The 20,991-nt window shown below is 39.3% G+C and overlaps 1 protein-coding gene across 7 annotated transcripts in view; it reads right to left on the bottom strand.

Annotated features, from left to right (window-relative positions):
- The window catches only part of GAB1 (GRB2 associated binding protein 1), a 91,586-nt gene that overhangs the window by 18,133 nt on the left and 52,462 nt on the right, over positions 1-20,991 (bottom strand). For 6 of the 7 annotated variants that reach the window (XM_077176711.1, XM_077176709.1, XM_077176710.1 and 3 more), the window contains exons 2-6: positions 18,878-19,172; positions 10,403-10,616; positions 3,293-3,894; positions 1,352-1,437; positions 842-1,145 (exon numbers count right to left, since the gene is read on the bottom strand). In XM_077176711.1, coding sequence (XP_077032826.1) covers positions 842-1,145; positions 1,352-1,437; positions 3,293-3,894; positions 10,403-10,616; positions 18,878-19,172 — 1,501 coding nt within the window. The remainder of the gene's footprint in view (positions 1-841; positions 1,146-1,351; positions 1,438-3,292; positions 3,895-10,402; positions 10,617-18,877; positions 19,173-20,991) is intronic. The other variant, XM_077176712.1, reaches the window with a different exon arrangement.

Here is a 20,991-nt window from a genome sequence, read left to right as displayed (position 1 = left end):
TTTGGGATCATCTGAATATTAGCCATTATACTTTCCCACAATGAAGTCAGCCATTGTCAATGTAAATACTAATATTTTCAAGTACATAAGATTAAAAATAGGACTTACTCAAATGCAAAATAGGGCAGACATTTGACCTGATGTTCTTTAGTTCCCCCTTCTACAAGAAAGTCAGTTATCTTGTCTCAAAAACTTAGTAGGGAAACAAGTTTTTTAAGTATTTGCCTGTATTTTTAGTAAGATGGTTGATAAAACATTTTAGATAAACTGGAAAATCCAAGCTATTTATTTGGGATTCTCTATATGAGTATCACTTATAGACACATTGCAACCCAATCATCTTGGTTCATTAAGAGCTCTGGTCATCCAAATAATTCTTATTTCAAGGAAAAGTAAACATGTTACGTGCCAGATTTTAGAGATGAATTTTTTAGGATAGATTCAAAGGGGCCATCTAAAATGAGTATGCGTGCTGATCCTGTACCAAGCATTGCTAGGGCTATAAATTTGTGTTCTACTCAATGCCTTGTGTTCTCACTCTGCATCACAAGTGTCTTCTATATACAAGGACACACTTCTGAATCTTAGGAATTCAGTGTTATTTTTTCATTAGTATGAATAAAATCTAAACCTATGCTTTCATTTGGCATTGTTATTGTGGTGCTTTAATAAGGTTAAAAATAATGCCAGGGCTCCTCTGTGATTTAGTTATCTCATAGGACAAAAATGATTTCTAAAATAATTTCTAAAAACATGATCATTTTCCTCTAAGCAGAAGTTGAAAGAGCGATGTTATTTTCTGAGATGATAAAAATGAGTTTTTCTTAGAGGTTTTCCTCACCTTTTCTGTCTGGTTTGAGGTTCCGATCTACTGGCGGTGGCTCACATTCTGCAGCAGGCACCGACCGTCTGGGAGGGGTCTTTGGGCTGGACCTGAAACCCATGTGAGCAGGAGGAGGGACTTGCTTTCCAAACAATGGAAAATCAAACGTGCCAGGTATCATTGGTACATAGTTTGTTTCCTGGATGGGTTCAGTGAAGCTGCTGGAATGCTGTCGTGGAGGAGAGTTGGGATTCATTGGGACATAATTTTCATCTAGTTCTTCACTTGAAACACTTCCCACTGTCAACATGCTTCTGTTTTTCTAGAATTAACATATATTTCCTTTAACAAAATACGTTATGCAATCAGCTGTGAATCATATGAGTCTTTTAACCTAATCTACTCAGATTAATGAATTCTATTGAAAGTGAAAAATGACAAACACCGCACAGCTTGCTTTCTTACACCGGAACAAAGAGCATTCAAACACTGTCACTGTTGCCTCTCATCAGATCAAGTCATACTTACAAAGTGGTTATGGAAGCCCTCCAATGAATTAGATCTGTCATTCAGAAACGTTCGTGGAATATCATAACAGTCTTGAGAACTAATTTCTAAGGAAACAAGAAGAGAAAGTAGCTATTTATCACCCCTGTTCCTGTCACTTGGCACAGGCATCCAGAGTCTATTGTTATTTACTGTCTGCTTCTGAGAGTACACAAACACACTCCTGAAGCTGTGGCCCCTAGATACATCTATGTTTGAAAGCACTGTGTTCACAAACAATCTTAGCACTCATCAGCTACAACTTGAAGCACTCACAGTGGCATTTTTCCATGGAAAGTAAAGAGAAAAGAATTTTTGCTTTTAAAGAAGCAGCAGAGTCTATCTTTTAATTGAGCATGTGTAAGAACTTAGTGCAATGAGTGAGAATCTGGGCCCACATGAAAAACCTAATCTAAAATAAACAAACAACAGATGTAGTTTAACATCTGGAAAAACATTTTCTGACTGATGCCCTTTGCTTGGAAAGTGCTGATTCAACAGGATCCCATCTGTTACATGAACAGGTGAATCCCTTCTCTCAGCTCCCCAGTGTGGTCTCCAGGGGCTTTCAGCTGGAGTGGACTGCTGCAAAACCAAAGATTTCTCCCTTTTTGGAGTCCTGGCTCTTGGCAGTCCCCACTAAGCAGGCCCTCAGCTCTGTGGCTGGTTCTTTGCTGGACAGGGGTCTTTGTTAGACTCCTGGCTCCCAAGTGCTGCTCATCCATGCATGCAGCAGGCTGCTTTACCCTGTGGCACGGATGCCCCTTCTCATGATGCCAGCACAGAAACTGGGTAAACTCTGGGATTTATCCCCATCTTGCCCTGAAAAAAAACCTTTGAAGTTTTTTTAAGATTTTCACCACAGAGGAAAAATAAACAATTCTGCTCTTAAGTACCAAATTTAACCAATGTTTTCAGAAAGACTAATTTTCTTGACGCAGACAATCTCAGATTCAGTATAGGAATACTCACCTATAAACTTAGCAAAATGAGTGTGGTGGTTTTACTTGGGAGAAAATACTACATGAGAGAAAATAAGCAAAGCAAACAAGGATCTTTCATAGTGTTCGTTTGTAATTTTAAAACACTAACAACCACCAATATTTTATGCTCAGTCTACAAAATGAATGACAAATAGGACAATAGTATCTGAGCATCTGTATGATCCCATCCATTCTGCATATTGCCTCCTCTAAAAGCCTTGTATTCATCCCTCATTTCAAACAACTCTCCTTTAAAATCACCTGTAACATAAATATTGACTTACACAAATAAAAAAAATCTTTTTAAAAACAACACTGTAATACCCACCTGCTTCAGAAATCTGAAAGAAAGTGAAACCCTTAGCCCAGAAGTGGTTAACAAGAAAATACACATGGCAGCACATCTGGAGGAGCAACATTTAGGTGGCCACAAGAAACAACTTGAATTTTACTAAAAGACTGTAGTAAGCATATCTATCACATGGACAGAAAGAAAGGCTGGTGGCAATGATCATCAAATCAGGGTTGATCTCAAAGCTCTGGGTATACACCATATCCCACTGATCTTCATGAAACAATTTCAGCTTCTGCAGATTGCACCACACTTCACTAAGCTCACTTTGGTCATTCTGAAAGACTAAAAATGGTAGTATTGAATTCAGATATATGAACTTATTTCCAAATACATATGTCTAGATCTTCAACTATTTTTAGCCGAGGCTGAATGCCACAGTGCAATATACATCCCTTATGGATGTTCTGTGCTTTGCTGTTTTGATGGTTTCCTTTAAAAATCTCTGAACATCGAGCACTTTGTGAGGGGCTGAACACTTGCTCCTACAGGCTAGAGATGCCCCTCACTCTATTCAGCCTGTTGGTATCATTCAGATCACAGAGCTCAAGACCCAAGGCCCTGCAGGATAACGCAGGGAATGCTGACCTTTGCGGAAGACATGGAGATCTCCGGTTGAAATGGTGTTACTGCGCGAGGGCGGCGCTCCTGCGGCGGGGACGCAGTAACTGCTGTCAGGGTCGGAGGCGGTGCGGCTGATGCCGCAGGTTTCCACGGGAGATCGATCCGCTGCCTGGTGAGGTTTGGGTGGCCGAGGTGGAGGGATGTCTGGAATAGTCTCCAGTTTGGAAGTCTGAGACAACGTTCCCTCTGGAAAAGTTCGTGGGATCTGATAAGTACCTCCGGGCGTGGGGGGAATGTCATAGCTAATGGAGATGTGCCTCATCTGCGTGTCTAACGATGCTGCTGATGGGGCATTGAAAACATGCTGCTCTCCTTCGGCATCGGTTCCAGATGGAGACGCTGCCTTGGGCAAAACATCCTGGGAGTAACTCCTAGGCAGGTTGTAGAGGCTGGAGTCTGCCAGCGTCAGCGCGGAGCGGGAAGGCGGGGAATCGTAGACACCTGGCTGCGGGAAGAAGCCGTTCACAGCATGCTTGCTCCCTGATGCAACAGGGGTTTTGTGGGAGGGCAGGTTATCATTGCAGTCTGTTTCTGAACAGCTGGATTTTGCAGAGTCAGCCTGAGATCTACATGTGAGATTGTGAGATTAGAACGTTGATGAACACACAGAGAAAAACCAACATGGCAAATCATAAAGACAACGTTTCTCATGTGACCCCAACTGAAAAGTCTAACAGCGTCTTCCAATTTTTTTACTTTCGTTTTTTAAAAATGAGATGCAGGAACTCTATTATTAAACAAACAGGTGTACCTAAGCATCCTAAGTGACTACATTCATACAAATTCATTCATGTGAAATATAAAGCACAAATGTGGAGCTTTACCAACGGCTTGACAACAGGCTGATGTTTCATAAAGTAAGTGATTTTCAGTATGCCTGTTTGAAGCCAAGTTTGGGGGCTGGAGGTTTTTTAATCAATTTTTTTAACCCATGCTGCAAACCAGCAACACTTTATTGGCACTGTTAAAGGAAAAGATAAGATGCTCAGTTCTTGGACTTAGAGTACTTGCTCATTATAATCATTTAGAAAAAAATGTTAAGAGAAAAAATATGACTGCTTGCAACTCCCCTAAAGTGCCTGAAGTTATACTGACCACATAAAACCCATTGGAAATATATAAGGAAAAGAGAATTAAGAGCTAAAATCATAAATAGGAGGAAAATTGTATGTTCTTTGAGGGGAAAAAAAAAATCCATAGGTTGCATGTGCAACAGAGACCTTTTGTCTTGAATGCAAATGAAGGTGGTATTGTTAGATGAGGAAATTCTTTTATGAGAACAGCATTCATTAGTACTAATACTAACCACTACCAGTAAACTTACATGGAAAGTAACCACATTACAATAATTTGATTTCCTTTCTAAACCTCTCCATTTACTGTGCTCCAGGCAGAGAAATTCTGTTATCAGTCTGGATTCCTTGCTTAAATGAAAGTCCAAACAGTGGCAAAATACTAGCACTGGAGATGTTAGTGGTGTAGTTAAGGAAGTCCATACGCTTTTTGATCAAACATAACATATTTCCTATTTTCATTACCTCAACAGCACACCATTCTGTTAATTTATACATGCATATGTAAATATTTCAGCATGCGTGGGTATCAATGAATACCTGCAACACAACTCTTAGTAAGCTCTGTTAAGCAATTGGACCACACAGTTCCAAAAGTTTTGAGGAATCAAATACATAAAGTACACCCACTACCATAAGAATCATTTTCCCCCTTATTTAACAGGCTCTGCACCTAATCTCCATTAGAAAAAATATAGTAATTTTGCTCTGATTACTACCTTAAACATAGATTTCAGTTCTGTCACTGGTCAGAACAGGTTTCTAGGTAACTCTGAACTTTAATCTGCATTTAGTTTAATCGACCCCCCCTCCCCAAAAAAAAAGAAGATACTTTTCTCATTATTCGTTCTTTGCATAATCAAGGAAGTAAAACTTCCTACATTCCTCATGATGCTGACCATGAATATATATTTCTCTTGTTTCTTAACAGTTGCCTCAGAGCTTCAAAAACTCATGTATGAACCACTAGAAGTTTAAAACACTTGCAAAATATAGAGCACATAGGACTGAAGGAAGCACATGAGCTTACAGAGTACACAATAGATTGTGAACACTAAGCTCAGGCTCTGCTGCAGCCCTTCCTCTTTATTCAAAGGATTGATTCAGGAGTTCCTCACTTTCTAAAGGTACTCTCCTAGTTCTATGATATCCATTTAGACCAAAATCCCAGAAAAATACAAGCATTTTTCAAATATGGCAAGGATTGGGATCTTTAAATTTTATACTATAAAAATAAAGTGGGCAGTCTACACCTACTGAAAATCAATTGTGGATCCAAAGTTGTTAGTTTCAGTTCACTGGGATATACTTTAAAAGGAAAAAAAAAATCTAAAGCTACAGGAATAAAACATAAACACTACATTTATCTTACAAAAACATGCAGGAGTATATAACCAAAGCTCAAAAAGAAACAACAGCATATTTACAATGCCAGGGCCTAACAACTATCCATGAAATGCAAGAAACAAATGCTATCCTTCTAAATATAGGAGTTTTTCTGGGTCTAAGTGAATGATGCTGCTTCTTTCTTGACCACAAGCACTTGTGCAAACAGAAGGCTTTCAAAAACCATGAGACCGCTAGGTCTGTCATTTGCTTAGCTGATGGCAACAGCTTACATTTCTTATTAGAAGAGGGAATTTCTGATTTAATTCACAATTTTGAAAGCAATTTTTTGGAATCAACATCTTAGTCTACTGAAACAGTTTTCAAAATATGAGTGGGTTGTAAGCAATCTGATTTTGCACAACTGAAAGCCTGAAGACACTGTGAAACAAAGAAAACAGTTTATGCCAAAATGAAGCCAGAGAATCCAGCCTTAGAATTTTAACTATCTTTAAAAGTCAGCATTAACCATTGATCATGATAAGAAAACCATATATAATTCTGAAAATGTAGAGTGCATAGTTGACAGGAGCAACCATACTCCTGGTTTGGTTCTTTAGGGTTTTTTTAATGACTTCTATACTTCAGGAATTTTATATTTTCTCTTTAGTACAGCTCAATAAAAAAACTTTAAAATATTCCATTAACAAATGGTTATTATGATAAGTATTAAAGGGTTTTTACACCTCCATTTAAAATAATGGCAGGGCTGGATGTAACACAACGATAACTCCTCACTTTATTGGCAGAGGATGACTATGACATGAATTCAGTGTTGTCAGATGTGTGATATTATTATCACATGTGTGCATCACATACGTGCAAATTATGGTGAGTGGCCAAACTACCCCTTACTCAGTGCTAGGACTGGCCATTTCCTTCCACACACCAAGAAAAGAAAACTGTCCAGCCAGTTGAGCTACAAGGACTGGGCATCAAGATGCACTGAGAGGAGGTGGGGCAGTGAGGAAGGGGAGCCCAGTAACAAGCCAGGCCCCATGTACTAAAAACCACTTGTTGACAGAGACCCAGGAAAAAGGTTTATCAAGAGTTTAGTCTGAGGGGTAATAATCTTATTTTTGCAAATTAGGTATTTGGGCTGGCTTGACCACTCATCCTTTTCAGCTGAGTCTTTTCCCATTCACAGGAACCAATATGACTAATTAAACAGAATATTATAAACAAAATGGCAGCAAAACTGCTCTTGTGTGCCAGCAATAGCAAGCATAGAAAAAACAGCACAGACATACAAATAAATAACATCCAGACCTCTTTTCAGAAAATGGAAGCAAAAGTTATACAGTTTTTCTGTTAAAACTCATGGAACACCATGCAAGGTGAGTCTCAGACAAACAATATTTTCAGGCAAGTTAATGGCTCTGTGATTAATTTCTCACACATGTTCCAAGAATGGCTACTGTTCACTCACTGAAGTGGAATCTTTTTACTTTCAAAGTCTTCTAATAGCAGGTATTCCTGCCCTTCTTCTGAGAGAAAAGGTGACCCTTGGCTGGTTCATATACAATAGGAAAGATGAGGAAGACAGCATTTAGTATTTCAATACACCTACTGAATGAGCCAGAACAATAAGGGATTTGGAAGCAATGTTTGGCTGCATTTTCTTATCTAGGATCCAAATACAACCTTTAAAATGTCCCTAAATGCTACAGTGAAACAATGCTCTTTCTTAAGTCAGCAGTGATCAGAGCATGAAACTCTTTTAGACAAAGTACTGCACATGATAGTTACAGCTGCAATTGCTGCATACAAGACATTCTCACAACAGCATGTGGTGCACTCTATGACACTTTAATGGAACATTTAATAATTATTTTCTAGGTCTGAAACACCACAATTCTCAAAAATCCCAAAGAGGTGACTCAGATCCATCTACGTTTCACAGTGACCCATCTCACCCAGAAAAGAACATCAAAGCCTTGAAATAAAATTCAGTGGTTCTCAGGTTACCTGTAAAGTAACATGCAGAATGAAAATAGAAAATGTTCCCTCTGCATATTGGTAATTTTTAAGTCTAAAGGGAAAACATTTAAGTAACAGTACCTGCCTGTTTAATTACAGCTATTAAGCCTTGCACTTTACACTAAGTCTGTATTAAATACCCAGATAAATTGTTCCAAGCCTGGAAAATAGGAAAATGATGCAGCCATTTAATTTTTATTCTTTGTCTGTAACGATATGGATTGGGGTAAAGTGCACTCTTACTCATCATCTCAGCAATGTGCTACTGAGATACAAAAAGCTCTCATTCCATAGGAAAATGTCTATATGCTCTACACTCTGTCCCAAATCCAGCAGCTTACCTCTATTACCAGACATAAAACCTAGGCAGTCCTTTTAGGTGGAACTGAAAGTCCAGCACAACTGTTATTCTGAATTTTCATGATCACAGCCTTTTTAATTTAAGGACACAGCTTTTTAGTTACAGAAAATAAACTAAACTCATGTAATCTCCAAGTGATCATAATGTCAATGTCCTCAGATTTTCCTATAAAACCATCATTTATTTAAACAATCTCTACACTCCCAAATATTTTGCTCTGTTCTTTGAGTTCACTAGGTATTTTATCACCACTGGACCTTTTGCCTTCCCCATAGTACCTTCTGTGTCACCAGTGACTCCTTGAGAAATTTTGCAGGCTAATCATGGACTCTATACCACATTTTGTGGCCCCTTCTATGGTCTCCTCATCCTCTACTTAACCCACACATGACATAACTGTGGAAGTCAGGTCAGAAAGTCAATTACACATCCCAACCTTCATCATTCCAAAAACCACCTTCACGTTGTGGTGGTAAAACTCTGCTCTGAGCCCGTCCCTTGCAGAAGCAAATGGACCCTCAGACACATTTCTGATAGGCCAGGATTGCTGAAATCCAAGTCAATTCCTTTGCCAAGCTGCTCAGGAAGTGATACCAAACTTAAAAGCTTTTGGCAGGAACACTGACATTCCTCTTCAGCACTATCAGCTTCTCAACATCACTAAACACTGAAATCTTCAATACTGGGTTTCCCCTTCCCCTGCAGGAGGTTCTGGGACATTCCAACCCTGCCTGTAACATGCACGTTCCCTACTCTGTATGGGGGAACTGTAGGCTCATTCCCTTGGTTTATAAGGAAGACTGTAAAGGGTGGATACTTTTCTACATCATCATCAGTAAATGGAGCAGGGAACTCGAGCACAACAGAGCAAGATAAAAATGCCAAGGGAGCGCAGAGCACATGGCACAGGTAAAACTGGCAGAGCATCAAGGTGTGGATGCAGAGGGCACTGCCACTAAAAGGTATGGCCCTAAGGAAGCATATGAAATAGTCATGAAAACACTCTCAAAGGAAGCTTTCCTCAACCTTCCATGTACTTGTCTGTAATTACAAAAATAATATGATGTTTTGTTAATTTTTCTGTAAATGTCTCAGCAGATTTTATTTGAAATTACTGCAGAAAAGAAGCTTCTCAGAGGGATTTATAAGGTTCTCCTACAGAATGTTTAAGGTTGGAAGGGACCTCTGGACATTATCTGCTCAGCTTTTCCAATACCTCTAAGCAAACCCTTCAAAATCAGGAAAGGCTCCTCAGGAGCTTGTCCAGTCAAGTTCATTTTTGGTTCTTTTAAATACTTTTTTTAAAAGAGGACAGAGACTCCAGTATGTCCGTAGGCAGCCTGCTCTATGATCCATTCTGGCAAAACACAGTGATATTTCCCAGGTAGCTAATATAAATATCATATCCTCCTATGCAGGAGGTGCTGTGGATTTATTTAAGATAGAAGTAGCAGCTGGAGAAATAAATAGAAATTTAATTCTGTAGAAGTTCTAAAATTTTCCTTCAAATTTCCTATTGCACACTTCTCTAGAGAACTGAGTGTGTAGGCACTCTTTATTCAGTAAAAAATAGGGTAAAATTCAGTAAAAAAAAAGCGTATTTGATTTTCCTTTTAAGTATCTGTTATTAGAAAAAAGCTGAAATTCAGGATATGGAAACCGAGCGCTTTCAGCCTCTGCATTCTTCGTTATCATAAAAAAATTGGGTTTTCTTCTTGTCTGAGAGTCTGAACCAAGCTAGTAATAGTAAACAAATGCCACTTGAAGATCACTGTACTCAGTGATGTGGTAACCTGGCAGGTGATGATAAAATCAGCATGTTTTCTTAACCCCTTCCATGAAAGCTTCAACTGGCAAAACTGGGAACCAAATGCCAGGAGGGAGAAAGGCTAAACTCCTCCAGTTTTCTCTAGTACTAAACTGGACTAAGCACACCAGATTGTGGCTGAAGAAAGCGTACTTTGTGTCATGCATCACTCCAAGCTCCAATGGAATGCTTGGATTGATGCATCACTGTGATATTTCATGTTGGCAATTGCTGTCAACACTTTTGGAGAATGCAATGTAACACTGATCAAACAACTTACTATTGCAGCAAAAGGTTTAATGCATGGAACAAAAAAAAAAAAAAAACAAGAAAAGTTACAGGCAGCTTCCCTGTGTAGATATGTGCATCCAAATGCTCACTATCTCAGTAGTAAAAAAATGCATTTAGCACAAACATTCTTGGCCTGTAATATAAAAAAGTGTTATTAAGAAACAAAAGCCACTTACCTCATAGGTTCAGGTTTTTTACTTTGGCAGTTTATTAGCAGTAAGTAGTCTTGAGGATCTTCTTGACCAGTGGAAGACTCCAGAGGGGGGACGTTAATAAGCCGATAAGGAGAAGGAAGGGAAGATTCTGCTTGCATGGAAGGCGGTGAAGTGCTGATGGGCAAGGGTAACTCAGTAGATGGTTGTAAAGAACTAACTGGTGGCTTCACAGCATCTGCAAACACAGAAGCAAAGATTTCTTTATATAGTGAAGAAAGAGTTCTTCAAGACTAAGAAAAGAAAATTAACAGAGGATGGAAAAAATCTCAGGTTCTAGTTCAAATTTGTTAAATTGGATACGATAACATCTGAGCGTTAACGTTTGTTTCAGGGAATTTACATTTATATATCAATCTTTATCTTTTCAAACTGCAACCAGTTTCTTAAGTAAGCCTTGGAAACAGAGTTTCTGCCTTATTTAAAGACTTATTTAACCTGCTTTCTGGCTACAGAAAGAACAAACATGCTGACAGCTGTGGTAGTACAGCTAAAAACACAAATGTGTTGTTTTAATCAAGGGCAGGCAAAAGCCCAGAAGTTATTACTTGAACATGGCAACCTAAGTCAGCACTTGGAGGGATTAATAATTTTTTGACCAAGGTCACTTCAACATTTGAGATTAGTTACCAGGCAAGACCTGGCCACTCTCCATATCTCAAAATAGACGGGAAAACTGCTGCTTTGGCCATGGAAGATTCTTTACAACTAGAAAAGTAATGCAAAGGTACAACAGGTAACATGTTCCACTAAGCCCCCTGATTACATACCCTAATTTTTTATTGTTGTGCAATAAATGAAGGGGTTGGGTTTGGATTTGGTTTCCTTTCCTTGTTTTGTTTTGGCTTAGTTTGGATTTCTTTTGCGGTGGAGGGAGAGGAGGTGGTTTTCTCTTTTTTTAAAAACCTTATAATTCTTATAAATAACCTTATAATTCTTATCCACTTCCTATCCATGCAACTTCTTTTTGCCTTCCAAATACACATATCCAGACTATTAAATTATCTGGGAGACTAGAAAATATCGACATCATCAAATATTAAACAATCATTTGGCTTTTTCATTGTTTTAATGACATTGACTAAGAACAACATAATTAAGCAAACTATTTCCTAATTATCAAGGCTTACTTGCAACTCATTGTACCTTCCAATTTGCACATCCCAAGAATGGATGCTCATTATTAGCATTGTTTAAATGAACATGTTATTATCCAATGCTCCTGCTCCTGTCAGCCTTGCAGGCCAGCTATGCACTACAAAGTAGCTTCATCCAGCTGATTTAATTCAGAAATTAAATCCCACCACACCCATGTGGTTGGAAGAAGTCTAGGTGTATGAAAATTCCTCAACTCAACCTACCTGAAAAGGTAGGACAGCCTAAAAAAGGTTATTATGAAGGGTTGTGGCTGACCTATTCACCAAACTAGTGAGCAGAAGAAAGAAAAGAAGCAGACTGTACCAAGGGATCACACGCATAAAAATAAATTGATGCACCCATATCAGATAAATAATAGTATGGAAATGTTTATAATTCATAAAATCTTTATACATTACATTTCTTGAAACACATATTCCTAAACCACGTCCTATGGTTTAGAAAAATGTGGGTAAAAAAAGGTAAAATTCATTACATTAATTGTTATCTAAAAACTGTTACTTAAAATAGCTGATGTTTACTTAAATACCCTTGTCTTTATAATTACTATGCACATCCTATTCATTTGTATTCTAGAGTCACTTCATTTTTTCCTTTCAAATACAGCAGTACTTGGATGTAAAAGCTACTAAAAAAGTAGCTTATTTTCTACATGCTTAAATATAAAATATGAACAATTTTCTATCATTTAGGAAATTCGACAGCTTGAAGTAGCCTCTTTGAGGCACCTACTAATGTATCTTGATTCCCCTAATGCAGCAGCAAGAACAGAGAAGTGCCTGAATGGACCTACCAGGAATGTACTTTTTGTACTTTCTGGAAAAGTGGCAGTGGGAGAAAGGACAAGCAGCTGTCTGCCCTGTCCCCTGCAGAACTGAAGAATAGAAGTAAATTTATGCACCAGTAAGGGAGGGGAAGAAACATTTCCTGCCAAATACATCATTTTTTGACCACACTTAAGAGATGAGATCCTTAAGAGCTTTCCTGGGCCTGGCAATGCACAACCTTCATGCCATTGGAACTGCTTGGTGCCAAGTTCACGGGAGGAGAAAAAAAAGCAATCAAACAGGAAATCCTTGGGGCTTCCAGGGAAGATGGGTGTGTCAGGGAGCCCTCATGGAGAGTCAGGAGAGCCCAAGATGTGCACAGTAAGATGCCTATGTGATCTGACACAATTAAACAGATCATGTACTAGCATTCCCAGGAAGAGCAGCAAAACTCAAGGGTCACTTTGCAGGGAAAAATAAAATCACGAAGTTTTAAAGAGGGCCAATGTATCCACAAAGTCTGATGTACTGCTCCAGCTTCTGGGGCATCCCAAGACATAGGCTGCTTCCACAGCCTCTGCTGACCTACCCTCTGACACACTGTTCTCTGAATTCCTCCTATTTCTTTGAGTGCCTTTGTATTTTTGAACTTTACTACCATCCTGTGGCAGTGAGGTCCACACCTTACTACACATGACATGAAAACCCACTTCCTTTTAAACCTGATATATTCACTTGATATATTTCAGCTCCCATCTTCAAAGAAACTGTGAACAATTACCTCCTACTCATAATTCCCATTCCCAACTTCACACAACTTTGTCATAGTTTTTACTGAGTTGGTACTGCTTAATTTTTCCTGGTGCAGAAGCCATTTCATTGTACATCTGGTTTCCCTTATCCTCACCTTTCCTAGCTCTGCTACATTTTCTTTCCTGAGAAGAGAAACTAACTATTGCACACAAAGCACACACACACAAAAAAAGGTCTAGGACACACTGGTTTATGAAGATGTAACAATGATTCATTCCATTCCTTTCCTAATGTTTCCCTTTCAATTGTTACTGAATTTTCAAGGTGATGCTGTCCAGCTGTCTGGAAGCTTTATGATCTGTTCTCTGAGCAAGGATTTGGAGCTCATTAATGTTAATGGATCATTAGGGAAACTTTCCTTCTGCTGAGTTGTCTCTTTCTTTTGACACAGATAATACTTGATAAAATCCCTGATCCTCTCACAGATCTGTGTGGGGCTTGTTTTGGGATAGGTGTTTGTGTGGTTTGGTTGAGGTTTGTTTGGTTTGGTTTTTCCAGCATATAGAGCATTAACTATTAAAATATCAACTTTCTGATCTGAAATCCATCCTCATACAGGCATTTTGTATGTGTTAAATAGTGTGGGCTAATGCCAGATTGAAAGATCTACTGAATTTGGTCTAAAGCACTTCAGATTTGCTTTATGCATTGATGCCATTTCAAATTTGACTACAAGGGAAGAAGTAATGCTGAAACTTTCATCACTGAGCAAATGAAAGCTCTTTGCCTATCTGCAGCCTCTCAAATATTCTCTTGAGCCAAGTTCTCCTGAAGCTGATATGAAGGAAAGTTGCTCTTCCAGCAGCCATTTATGATTTCAAAGAGTACATCATCAACTTGCTCCACTTTGGACTAGCAGATTTTTAGGGAAGGGGTCATCTGCACACCAAAGAGCATTATAAGTCATTTGGTTTGTTCCCAGAGCTCAGACACTCAGACTGCTTTGAAATAACTGGGAGCTGGAAAAACAGCCAGAAAATTTAACATGCAAATTAGTCTAACAAGAATTCTATTTTGTTTTTATAATTCCTGGATTCAGTACAGCTAGAATAATCAGCTTTCTCAAAACAGGGCAAGAGTTTTATCTTTTCTCAGTTGGTTTGTTATGAGTAGTTACAGGCTTCATTTTCACTAGAATTTATACTTTTTTCTTCATAACCATTTTGATATCTTGTAAAATTTACGATGTAAAAACAGCATTTTCTGAACAAGAATAACAAAAGGCTCCACTTTCTTCCTCCTTAAATATATAAAGCTGCTTCATCCCACAAGTTCCTACATATCTTGCTTTGTGTTCAACCTAGAAAATCTGAGTGTGGGAGTTTCTATTTAGGATTGGGTTTATATTTTGGTGTTTGTTTTTTAATGAAAGCAAAAATGAAATTGTTTTCTATACTATGATGTACAGTCTCTTACTATTCTAATTATGCAAAAACTTGAAATGTTCTCATAGTAAAAAAACCACAGAGGCCTCATTACAGCACGCATTTCTTTAAATGTCAAAATTGTAATCAAAGTAAGAAAATGCATTCTTTGCACACTGTAGGTAGAAATATGAAAACAGAAATGGGATTTTTCCATTGCAACAGTGAATCAGCAACAGATGTGCAATGGCATGATTCTTCCATTCTTCTGAGATGTTTCATTCCATCCACTTACTATAATGCATGTGTTATTAAAATAACCAGTGGCCAACAAAATATCAGAGCCATAACCTTGTCCAAAAATTCACAGATACAATAATAAGAGCCATAATTTAAAAAATCCCATCAAATAAAAACTTCATAACTACACCTGAAGCCTTAAAAGAACTTCTTTGTTTGTTTGAGACATCCTGGAATCCAAGGGCCACATATGCACACACAGAGCACAAGCACACGTATGCTGGTGGGCACTTGCATTGTTCACACATGAACTCAATAGATGAGAGCCAGATCCAGCCCAAAAGAGGCACAGACACATGAGCATGGATTTGGCATTTGGCATTAAGTGATCAGCTTGGCATCAAGATGAAATCTATGCAGTAAAGCTCCATACCGAACAGTTCTGCTATAGCCAGAGCAAGTCCTTTAAAATGCTCCAATAACAACTTCCTATGCATTTCATGTGTTTGTTTTCTTAGTTTAATATCATCTCACAGTATCTCTCTCTCCCTGAAGATAAACATGATCCCTTTTTTAAGGAATGAAGAAGTCAGCTTCACACCTTATGTCCAGGACAACCCTGCCTCCGTACCAGAAACACGACTGACTGCTCTAGGTTCCATCACACATGGAAGTTTCCAGCTTCCAGAGCTAACACCTAAAATTTAGTTCTTGCTATCTGCAGTTCATGTGTAATTCTAAGCTGTAGTTCTGGTTACCCATTTAAAATTTGAAAATACCAAAGCATTTGCACTTGGAATTGACACCCCCTCTCCACCTGCAATTTTGTTTTGAAGACTATTCATTTAAAAGGAGAAATAAGGAAACATCTGTAGCCTGTTCTCCCCATCTTCAGATGGCACACAGGCTGGGTGACGCAGGAAAAATAACCAAGGAGTCGTGTTATAGACTAACTTCTGTAGGTGCTTGTGAAGAAAAAATAGTTCAGCCCACCACACTAAAAAGCTTGGAAACTTTTCTTCACCAAAATGCCCTGTGAGCTTTCCTTGGTAGAGCATGCTGCTCTGACCACATGGTGGCTTCTCCCAGCTGGGGCTGCAGCTCGGTGCCTGGACTGCAGGTCTCTCTGTGCTCCAGAGAGGCTTCCAGCATTCCACGTGCTGCCTCTCAGCACCTCACGACTCACAGGAACCTGCAAAAGCCTCTGCCAACCCTTCTCCCAGAGACTCAACAGTAATGTTAACAGCACAAGGAGTGTCCAGCAGAAACAAGAGAAAATTAAATTAATTACCTAGGCATAATAGATTCAGTTTATTTTTCCTCAAGGAAGAACAGAATCACCTTCCATGTGAACTTCTGTTACATGCAGCTGTCAGCTTAAGATAATGACCTCAAACACTCATGATTAAGATCCTGATCATACCCTGATAGTAAATTATTTTTTAAATATATGTATTTTTGCCTCACATCTTGAAAGGGAAGATCTACTGCTGCAGATTTTGTGCTCTATTCTTCATCATCATCATCTCACTTAACCACCAGTTCTTTTACTACAGTAGAAGACATCTTAATCCTGTCTGCTGTCTTCTCTTTTCCTTTGGATAACAGGCAGCGATCATCTCAGCTTGAGCCACCAGCTACCAGTTCTATCAAACCCTTGATTATTCCTATGCAATTTTGCTAGAAAGCTCTAACATCATTCTTCACAGTCTATCATCACCTTCCTCTCAGTTATTCCATTGTTAAAAAAAATAATTATATTCTATGTCTGAGTGGCCATTATCCCCCCAACTTTTTTTACTCAAAGTAAGCAACCAATAAAGCCTTCAAAAAACAGATGCCTTTCTGCCACTACTCCTTCTAAACCTACTGCCTCACTTCTGTGACAACAGACTCATGACCCTGCTCTGGAGAGTTTCTCTCCTAATGCTTAACTCAGTCCTTTTGTTACTTTTCACTGCACTGCAGGTCATCAATCACCCATCCTTCTGGCACGTCCCTGTACAGTTATGAGCAACTCTTTCTCCCTCATTCGTCCCACCACCAAAACATCAACTCCCTAATTGTTTTCTAATAGCACTAGCCACTGCTGTCTTGCACATTTTTTCTTTATAAATCCAAGAGGGCAATGTTCCTGGATTTCCAAATGAAGCCCAGAAGGAACAACAGGGCAGTGGTGCTCCTAGTTCTCGACTGAGCAATGGATGCCAGTGACAGGACGCTCACAACACAACCCTTAATCAGTCTGGCAAGAGACATTCTTTCCAGCTTCAAAGAAAACTATCTTCTGCTTCCACAGGTAACAGAAAGACTTGTTATGCTACACACCCCTTTTGTTTAGCTCCAGACTAAAATAATAATTGTTTTTACTATCTGAATTTCACCTGTTCTTTAACTTCCCAAAATAAGCTGCAGGTGAACACAGATTTTTAAAGTACATTTACAACCTGCTCTTCCACTGTCAGGAAGATTTATCTTGGTAAAATAAGAACTTGGCAATAAACACTCAGCAACTGATTTTCCCATTTTCCATTTTTTAAATTCTTGCTCAATGCACTGCAAGGCATCACTAAACCAATAAAACAGACAGTGCTGTCAACTCTCAGTTGTGTGAAGTAAAGGTGTTGGAATAATTCACTGTAGTAGACACCTGTCTTTTCAAACCAAAACATTCAGCCAAAGAAAAAATGCCAAAAATTAAACATGCAATGAGAGTACAATGGGGAGAAGTTATTGATACAATTGAGTGAAACAAAAACTCAGTTTATGAGGGCATAGTTACATCTCCCCACATCCATAGCAGGTTTCATCTTCAGTTCAGTGACAGAAATTAAGGGCTAACAACACACCAGCTCTCAGAGGAAAGGTCTGATGGTTTTGAGGGGACCCCACCTCTCTGTTCCATGCAATGGCAAACATGTTTCCTCCTTAGATCCAAGATTTCCAGTTTGTCCCCAGAAGCGAGGACTCCTGCCCACAGCTGCACTGGTGCATTGCCCCCTGCCCACACCTCTCTGGAACACAGGGATGCCTGGCAGGCTAAGCACTGAATGCCATGGCAGCTGCTCTCTGAGACGTGCTGCAGGTCCTGTGTGTGCTCAGGGTGCCACAAACACCCACTGGAACTGTCAAAAGAAGCAACCTTCCCTGAATTTGCTATTGGAGTGGCAATTCATGGATGAGGTTTTCATGACAAAGTTGTAGTTCAAAACTGCAATAAGGAGAAAGAAAAGGGCCCCTTCTTCATAACACAACAGTATTTTGCAGTCACTTTTAAAGATTTGGCTGGAGCAAAGTGATGCAAGCCCCTTTTTCTCCCTCACCTCCCTCAATCCACAATCCTACAAAAATCAGGGATTTAATTCTAGCCCCTTCAGTCAGGCCTTATGGATAACCCTCTTAGGCCTTATGCATAACCCTCTTACCACTCCTATTTAGTGTTTTCTTGGAACTTGTGCACAGATCTACAGCCAGTCCTGTAACCCACTAATCTCCAAAAGGAATGCAGGAATAATAAGTAAATAAAAAAGAACGGATTCAGGACAAGCAATGGCCACAAGGTATTTGCAAGGAATTAAACACACCATCGTGTTTCCTACAAGCTGCCTTCACACAGTATCTATTTTGGTAGGATTTGAGTTGGACAGTGCAAAACTACAGGTTATTTTTTGTTTGCTTTAGCTAATGGGGGTGGATTTCTTTTCCCCCAAGTTTCAAAGCAGATGGGGAAATGATAATATTAGAAACCTGACATTTTGCACTCATTCCTGCTTGTATAACCATATGTTTTTATACCAAATGGGACTCCTTTGATGATTATGAAGATCTACTGCCACACATGATTTTACTTGAGATTTAGTTCCAAGAACTAACATCACACAGAAGAGCGTCATCCAAATTCTACGGCATACTTAATTTGTAACAAATTCTGAGCGTCTCCCTCTGTTCTGCATACTTGTTTTGAGGACAACAAGGAAGTTTCAATGCCAACACACACAAGTTTTAAAACATACACCAGCTAAAGACAGTCATCTGATCTCTGGAATGTTCTTCACACATAGGCACTGCACTTTCTCAGAAAAAGCAACACAACTTACCCTCATCTGTAGGGTTGAACCCACAGATATCACAGATACATCGAACCCACTTATTCATCTCCTCCTCGCTGTCTGCTACCAAGTAGAAAACTCGATCTATAGTGTTGATATCAAAAATATAGCTGTTCTCAAACTCCTTTTTGTTGAATGTTAATCCAGCATCCACTTGTTGACACAAATTAAGGTCAATAATACGGATAGGCTTCTTGGCATGGTCATTTTTGTAGTATTCCAATACATCTGGATCCCCCGTTAAGCGGCCGCTCCGAAGCACAAACCACCTTCTCTTCCATGCCTGAAAATTGGGGAGAGAGAAAGGAAGAAAAATTAGAAGGAAGAATCACACTTGAAGACCTTTTATGTGGGGTTCCAACCTGGGTTGAACCAAGTAGTAATAAATAGTTCAATTATTATACTAAGAGATTACACATCAAATACCCACATTTAACACTATTGAGGTATTGTTACAGCAGTGGACTTAAGGATTAGTGAATTGGTAAATTTTATATCTTGACTTTGTTTGTAACAAGTGGACGTATAAATTAAACCACTGTTTACAGAACGAGAAAGCATGAATACACTAAAGAAAAAAGTGGGGTGGGGATCAGGAGAGGGGCAAAGACACACACAAAAAGGGCTTCTGAAGGAAGCTGTCACAGGCATGAAAAAGACAAAATAAAATACATCTTGAAGTGTTCCATGGTGTTTTGTTTCCAATATATGTTGTTTCAGGCTGATGCATTTTAACTCAATTTTTCACTGATAATCAACGATATGACCTGCATTTAAGGAACAGACAATACTCACACTGTACATGCACCTCAATTCCAGGGGAACTCTGCATTTAGAACCCCATAATATTTCTACAGTAGTACTTCTTACAGAGAAAGAGCAACATTATTATTTTTTGAAACTGTTAGAGAGATGGGGATGGAGAGAATGACCAAATGTTGTAGTTTTACCAGATAAATGCGGTTTTTTGGAAAGATACAGAACAAATTAATTTGATAGTCTGACACTATGCCTATTATACCAGCCCTCCTGATGCTGCAGAAAGAAGCTGGTCTAGGAGGGAAGCAAATGCAAAATGTCGTATTCTCTAACAATCCTTAGCTGCCTTCCATCCCATGGGCCTCCATCACCTGCCATAATCCTCATCAAAGACCTTAACTGAAACCACACAACCAAGCTCAGCATACAGCTGTCCTGCTGCTTCCAACAGCATCTTTATTGCCCTACTTGGCTGCACTTTTGTTCCTCAGCTCTACCAGCAATACTATGACAGCAGCTTCTTTTTATATACCCCAGTGCCAGGATAACGGGCACAGCAGAAGAAACCAGACACACTGCCATTGCTCACGAGGAGAGCTGCACGTCTTTCACACTGAGAAACTTGAAAGCAGAGCCCAGACACAGTGGGGAGCCACCCCTGTGTCATCCACTTTCTCTTATACTTTTCAGCCAAGCTGGAGACCAAGGTAAATCAGTGCAGTAGCCAAGACACTGTGCATTACACCACAGACTCACATCATGCCCCAAGTCACCCTACTTTAAACTTCCTTAGGATATTCAAACAAGGTTGTCAGCAAGTCCTTTGAAAGATTTAAAAAAAAAAAAAACCAAAACATAAAAAAAAAACAGCAGAAGAAATGCATAAATAAGACGGGTGAGGGTGAGGGAATTTTCCTTTTGGCCATCCCTGGCTGTGTGGTAACCAAGGAAAGGAACGGAATCAGCAAGGATGGTCCGGGAAGGGGTCAAGATGTGTGATGTCCTTTAAACACTGGGACAGCAGCTCTGAAAACAAGAGTTTCTTGCTGTGTATTAGGGAAAGACTGAGAGCCATTTCTGTGAGGCACAAGAGTGCATTAATCTCATTTTTGTAGGTGCTACCTTCAAACAAACTAGTGGAAGGGGGACATAATGGCCAAGGAGCAAGTGCTGCACTGCTGTCTCCCCACTCTGAACAAGTGCTGTCGGTTTTGCCCCAGTGTTGCAATAGGACACAAAATGAACGACATGCATGCTGAAACTTCCAAAGTAAAAAGAAGAAAGTTTATTTCTTGATTTTGATATATTTGGAATTTTTAAAATGACTCTGGATTGAAGGATGA

Source organism: Agelaius phoeniceus, chromosome 4, assembly GCF_051311805.1.
Source record: "Agelaius phoeniceus isolate bAgePho1 chromosome 4, bAgePho1.hap1, whole genome shotgun sequence".
NCBI classification, from domain to species: Eukaryota; Metazoa; Chordata; class Aves; order Passeriformes; family Icteridae; genus Agelaius; species Agelaius phoeniceus.
This window is presented reverse-complemented; position numbering and strand designations above follow the sequence as displayed.